This window comes from Coccinella septempunctata, chromosome 6 (assembly GCF_907165205.1).
Source record: "Coccinella septempunctata chromosome 6, icCocSept1.1, whole genome shotgun sequence".
Taxonomy (NCBI): Eukaryota; Metazoa; Arthropoda; class Insecta; order Coleoptera; family Coccinellidae; genus Coccinella; species Coccinella septempunctata.
The window spans coordinates 1,286,706-1,293,631 of record NC_058194.1 but is presented as its reverse complement, the minus strand read 5'-3'; the positions used below and the strand labels follow the sequence as shown (position 1 = coordinate 1,293,631).

General features: G+C 33.9%; 1 protein-coding gene across 1 annotated transcript; it reads right to left on the bottom strand.

Annotated features, from left to right (window-relative positions):
* Positions 1-1,461: 1,461 nt before the first annotated feature.
* On the bottom strand, positions 1,462-6,310 carry LOC123315335. Its single transcript, XM_044900994.1, has 3 exons — positions 6,228-6,310; positions 3,550-6,166; positions 1,462-1,541 (listed from the first exon to the last, which is right to left on the bottom strand). Exons 2-3 carry the CDS (start codon positions 6,020-6,022, stop codon positions 1,534-1,536), a joined length of 2,481 nt encoding a protein of 826 aa, XP_044756929.1. The 5' UTR covers positions 6,023-6,166; positions 6,228-6,310; the 3' UTR covers positions 1,462-1,533.
* Between the last annotated feature and the right edge of the window lie 616 nt (positions 6,311-6,926).

Below are 6,926 nucleotides of genomic sequence, written 5' to 3'. Positions count from 1 at the left end.
GGATGAAAGAATATGACCTCAGTCATATTCTCCTCAGTGACTGAGGTCATGTTTTCTTCTCTGCCCTTCATGAGGGGAATCACTTATCCGTTGATTAATTTACTTAGAACTGACAACATTAAAATAGCTGTAAGAAACGATTTCAGGATTGGAAAATTGTTTAGTTCAGTCAAGGATAGGTTGGATGTTGGAAGAACGCGTGATGTGGTGTATAGTATACCCTGTATGTCATGTGAGGGTACTTATATTGGTCAGACGTCGCAACAATTAAAGAAACGTATTACACAACACAAAAGTGACATCAAAAATACAAAAAAGGTTTGTGCGCTTGCTGAGCACTGCAGATCCACAAAGCATTGCATGGATTATAATTCCGCTAAAGTGTTAGAAATTGAACGAAATTTGAATAAACGGGTGTTTCTTAATTCTTAATGTATCACATTAAGAATTGTAAAAGTGCTCTGAATTATAGAAAAGATATAGATAATGTAAGTAACATTTATTTCTTTTTGTTTGACTATTCATATAGTAGGAAACGTAGTAGAGACGTAGGTTAGTGTTAAGATTTTAGATAAGAAGAAGAATGACACACGATATCAATGTAGAGATTTTAATGTAGTTATATGAGGAATTGTAAATTATTGAAGATTCCCTTGTTAGTGGAGAGTTGTGACTTTTATACTCAATATTCAGTAAGTCTTGTGCTAGAAAAGGGAGATAATAGTATGATATATTCTCTTGTCCTGTATTACAGAGTCCTGAGGAAGGTTCCAAACGGATTCGAAACGTAGACGTAGAATAAATGTAGTATTGGAATAGTTTGGCCCATATTATTAATCCGTTCAACCCTTTATCGTTCAAGTTCATATAGAAGACCGGAGTTACATATATTCTCACTTATATATATATATATATATATATATATATATATATATATATATATATAAGTGAGAATATATGTATATATATATATATATATATATATATATATATATATATATATATATATATATATATATATATTATATATATATATATATATATATTTTACTATATATATATATATATATATATATATATATATATATATATATATATATATATATATATATATATATATATATATATATATATATATATAGTAAAATAGGTTAAGGGATGTCGACCAAGTAATAAAATAAAGAAAGATGTTTACTCTTTAATCATAGCCTAGCTTTCGAAAACTCTTCGTTTCTTCTTCAGGGCAACTGTAATGGCAAATAACAGTAAAATTAAAAAACAATGTTAAAATGAATCTCACAAACTTACTGAAATCTGAGGTCAAAACAAACACAAAATAATCATGGTTAAAATGGTAACAGTTTATGCTATTCTAATTCCAGGAGTCAAATATTCTTTCTATTCAAAAATCCACTAAATTACACAATCTAGGTTAAAAGTCAAAATCTAATGAAGTCAATTTTCTAGAAACGTCAAAAACCACAGAGCACAGAACAATCACCTCAACCCGACAAAAGACATTTCACGAGAATCTCATCCATCTACAGCAGTGGTTCTTAACCTTTTAGTGATCAGGGACCATTTGACAAAATTGTTGTCTTGTCACGGACCACCAACTGTTCGGAGGCAATATTGAGACCCGTTTGCATCAAACGCACTTAGTGTTAAGTGTCCCTTAAAATGAACCCTTAACTTAAATAACGTTGCACCAACTGTAAAGTGACGTTTAAATGGCTAAAGCTAGGCTTAAATTTAAGCGCTCCTGTAATGACCACTTAGGTATTTAAGGGCGGGATTCTAACCTAAAATAATTTGTTGAACTCATAAACTGGCTGCAGAACTGCTGTGGTTTTTCTAATAACGTCAAGTACCTTTTATTTGACAATCCATTTCATTATCAATCATAATGCTAATTCAGCAACAAAAAGTTGTCACTCTTTGATGATAATACAGGGTGGCCATTTGAAAACGAAACAGACGAGATTACAGACGAAATAAATTTTTTCGATAGAAATGCTCGGACAGGTCGATTTCTGTTTCGAGGGAGACAACTTAAGATGTAGGTTACGGACGCATAGCGCTTCAACCCTTGCTACTACAACCCTCACCCCCAATTTTTGAATAGGGAAGATGGGGTGAGTGATACCTCATTTGAAAGGTATTTTTATACTGAATTCAGCACAGTAATTGTTTTTTCATTTTATGCATTAGTTCTCGAAATATTCTCAACTAAGTATTTGAAAATGAAGTGGTGTTTTCATGGCACTTGTGTTTTTTTGTGGAAAATCGACATTTTGAGCTTCAAAACAACCATGACTGTGGCTTCCTTCCTCCAATCCACTGACATAGAAATCTTTAATCAAGATGTCGAACAAACAAAGCGTATTGCGAAGGAGCTCAATCTTGCTGAAACTCAATCTAAATTATCTTCGATATAGTTTGCAGTATTTCCAATAACATGCGGTAACACTTGATCGATAGAAATCTCCAAGAAGTCCAAATACGTACATATCTCTAATCAGATTACCAGGTAAGAAAATCAAATCATTAATGATGCCACAGAAATATTCAAGTCCCAATTCGTGAAACGATTTCCGACTTAATTATGAAGTGTTTTCTCAGTTGGCTTCAATAATGTTTTCATTTTGTTGATTATTGAATCTGTGGCATCATTAATGATTTGATTTTCTTACCTGGTGTAATAGTTTACTTGACACTGACTGACAGGATAATAAAGTTAAGTTAATGAAATGATAACGATCATCGGCAACCGGTCAACCAATGAAAAGGCTTTATTAGACTAGAATGAAGTTGCACCAAAATAAAAAAACGGAAATATCACTAGATATGAAAACTTAAGGGTCCCTTACTTAAGATTCTGTTAAGCCGCAATCGTGCAACTGACAATAAAATTAAGCGTTCATTAACTTTAAACTACGCTAAGTTAAGTACTGATTTTAAGGGGGATTGGTGCAAACGGGCCTAAGTACGTAGATGTCTATTTTTGTAAATGAATAAACAAGGTTGTTGTAGTTATAAATTTGAATGAACGAAACACGCCAACAATCATTCAGAGCCAACAGTATTTTATATTTGCATTTTTAAGCAGATAAATAAACAGAAACTTTATTATTTCAATGCGCTTTTTTTCACTGCATACTCTTCACCTATTTATAAATACTTGGTTCAGTGCTAGGTACTTAATGCCAAACTGGCATGTCGGCACTGGCATAAAACCGATTTCGATGCTTGTTTTTAATTATCAGTAGAATCGAAAACCCCTGCTCGCATAAATATGTCCTTGAAAAGAGGGATCATTGGGGTCTAGTCTCCCTATTTTTTCTATTGAAGAAACCCAGTTCAATATGAAAGCCGTCATATTTTCGTTTTGGTGGCATTTTTCTAGAAAACTAATATAAAATAATTAAAATCAATAAGTGCTCTTCAGTCTGGTTCAACCCTATGTCCTGTCGGATGGCTTCGCGGACCACTTCGGATGCTTCCAGGGACCACCAGTGGTCCGCGGACCACCGGTTAAGAACCAGTGATCTACAGGACCGTCAAAAAATGGTATACGGGAGTACTCCAATAAGTAGGCATATATTGGACTTAGGTTTTGAGTGTCCGTTTTTTTATTAATTGAATTTTCTTGATTGTTTCTTATATGGATCATTTCCAAAATGCATCGTTTCCTGTAGTTGTTGTTCATGTCTAAAATTCTTGCATTTTCTAGGTCTGCAGCATGTGAATATCGATTGGCGTGAACAGACAATGCACATCTAGGGTTGTTTTTCTTTATATCACTTTTGTGTAGTGTTAATCTTTGTTTCAAGTGTTGGGATGTCTGACCAATGTATGTCTGGTGGCAGTCTGAACACTCTATTTCATATATGACATTTGATTTTAGATAATCTGGTATAGGGTCTTTTAATTTCGAGTAGAGTGCTGAAATTTTCTTTTTCGACTGGGGTACAATCTTTATGGAATTTAAACCCAGAAAACACTTCTTTATTTTACCAGTTAGATTCTGTATGTTGGGTAGGCTACGATATTTAATTGGCTCATTGTTATCTAAGATTCCCAAATCAGTATTCCTGGTTGGTGTTTCTCTTTCAGATGACGAAAAGAGCAATTTGTTTAACATTGCTTTGGGATACGAGTTGTCTGATAAAAGTCTGAACAGTTTTTTTAAGTTGGTATCAAGGAACATAGGATCACATATTCTCTCTATTCTGTTTTTCTGCTCTCTAATGAAATTTACTTTTGTGTTTATCGAATGGTCTGATAAGAAGTGTATAAATCTACCTGATGAGGTCTCCTTCCTATACCAATCAAGCCTAACTCTGTCTCCCACCCTGCACACTCTTGTATCGAGAAATGGGACGGAGTTGTTGTCATCCTCCATCTCGACAGTAAACTTTATATTTGGATCAAAGTCATTAAATACTTCTAGAATTTCATTTATCCCTGATGAAGGTAGGGATATGATCAGATCATCCACAAATTTCTTAATGAAGCCTAATATAAAGGTCAATCTCGGTATACTCTTGGTAAGTAGGTAATCCATAACATACAGTGATATAATTGGGCTGAGTCTGGAACCCATAATGCATCCAAACATCTGAAAGTAATACTTTCCATTAAACATGAAGTATCCCGAATCCATAAGAAATGTAATTATCTGCTTGAATTTTTCTTGTGGTATCGTGCAGTGTTCACTTATTTTATCCCAGCTATCATCCAATGCAGCAAGAACAAGTTCCCTGGAAATATTCCCAAATAAATTGACAACATCCAGAGAGATCAAAACATAACCTGGTGGTAGTTCAAAGTTATTAATCTTGGCTGAAAAATCAAAGGAGTCCTTAACATAGTAATTGTTGGTGTCGTCATAGGCTGATGTAAGAATTTGAGCTATGTACTCAGATAGTTTGCAAGTTGGACCTTTTACATCCGAAACTATTGGTCTCATTGGAATATTTTCTTTATGGATTTTTGGGTTACCATACATTCTTGGACTAGTCGAATTATACGACTTCATTTGTTTGGCTTGGATGCTGCTTATTATCCCTTCAGTTTCCAGTGTGCTGATGATTTTGTTTGTCTTGGTCTGGATTGTGGATGTTGGATCTCTGGGTACCTCTCTAAAGTTGTCTGTGTTGACAATTTCATACATTTTGGTAAAGTAATCCGTTCTGTTCATGAGTACCGTCACTGAACCCTTGTCACTGTCAAGCACCAACAATTGGTTGTTTGTTTTGAGAAAAGATTTTGTCACATTGTATAACTTCCCTATGTAGTGGTTATTGTTTTCATTTTTGTGTAGTTCACTGGTGATTATACTAGTGACCTTGGCTCTGAGGGTGTTTCTCTTGTCTTCTTCGACTAAATCCAATATACTCTCAACATCGGCTATCAGATCTTTTACTTTCACCTCTTTGAGGTTAACAGGTATGTTGAATTTTGAACCCAGTGACAATGTGATCTTAACTTCTGGTGGTATCTCAGCTCCAGTTAAATTTCTGAACCACCTATCCTGCACTCTGAAGTTAACATTAACAGATTTTTCCTGGAGATTTCTTATTTTGCTAAGGTTTTTTGTTTTTACCTGATGGAAAGTTCTATTGAACAAAATTTGTTGACGTCTGAAAAATTCTTGTAGGGTGACCGATGGTATTATATACTTCAGTTTTTCATTTATGTTGCTGTTTCTCTTGTTTGTGTGTGTAATCTTCAATTGTGTGTGTTCGATCTCCAGAGAAAGTAGTTTTCTTGTCAAATTAGTGTTAAAATTTTCAATTTTCCGGTTGAGTTTACTTCGATTATGAAACTCAAACAGGTTGAGAACGTTTTTGACTCCAGCTCCTATATGGTTGGGTATTAATCGTTGTCTCTTGCATTCTAATAAGAATATTCTTCTGTTCAGCAAATTTGCAAGTCTTCTGCTATTGCCACTCCACTCCTTCATTAACTTTGATGCTTCTCTGCCATAAAGTGATGACATCTCTTGAAAGAATCCCATGTTGATAAGTAGTATACAATTAACGGTCGTAGTATTCAGTAAAATAGGTTAAGGGATGTCGACCAAGTAATAAAATAAAGAAAGATGTTTACTCTTTAATCATAGCCTAGCTTTCGAAAACTCTTCGTTTCTTCTTCAGGGCAACTGTAATGGCAAATAACAGTAAAATTAAAAAACAATGTTAAAATGAATCTCACAAACTTACTGAAATCTGAGGTCAAAACAAACACAAAATAATCATGGTTAAAATGGTAACAGTTTATGCTATTCTAATTCCAGGAGTCAAATATTCTTTCTATTCAAAAATCCACTAAATTACACAATCTAGGTTAAAAGTCAAAATCTAATGAAGTCAATTTTCTAGAAACGTCAAAAACCACAGAGCACAGAACAATCACCTCAACCCGACAAAAGACATTTCACGAGAATCTCATCCATCTACAGGACCGTCAAAAAATGGTATACGGGAGTACTCCAATAAGTAGGCATATATTGGACTTAGGTTTTGAGTGTCCGTTTTTTTATTAATTGAATTTTCTTGATTGTTTCTTATATGGATCATTTCCAAAATGCATCGTTTCCTGTAGTTGTTGTTCATGTCTAAAATTCTTGCATTTTCTACCATTTTTTGACGGTCCTGTAGATGGATGAGATTCTCGTGAAATGTCTTTTGTCGGGTTGAGGTGATTGTTCTGTGCTCTGTGGTTTTTGACGTTTCTAGAAAATTGACTTCATTAGATTTTGACTTTTAACCTAGATTGTGTAATTTAGTGGATTTTTGAATAGAAAGAATATTTGACTCCTGGAATTAGAATAGCATAAACTGTTACCATTTTAACCATGATTATTTTGTGTTTGTTTTGACCTCAGATTTCAGTAAGTTTGTGAGATTCATTTTAACATT

Bases quoted from the DNA above. Each gene is read 5' to 3' on its own strand.
- LOC123315335 (XM_044900994.1), bottom strand. From the start codon at position 6,022: ATGGGATTCTTTCAAGAGATGTCATCACTTTATGGCAGAGAAGCATCA.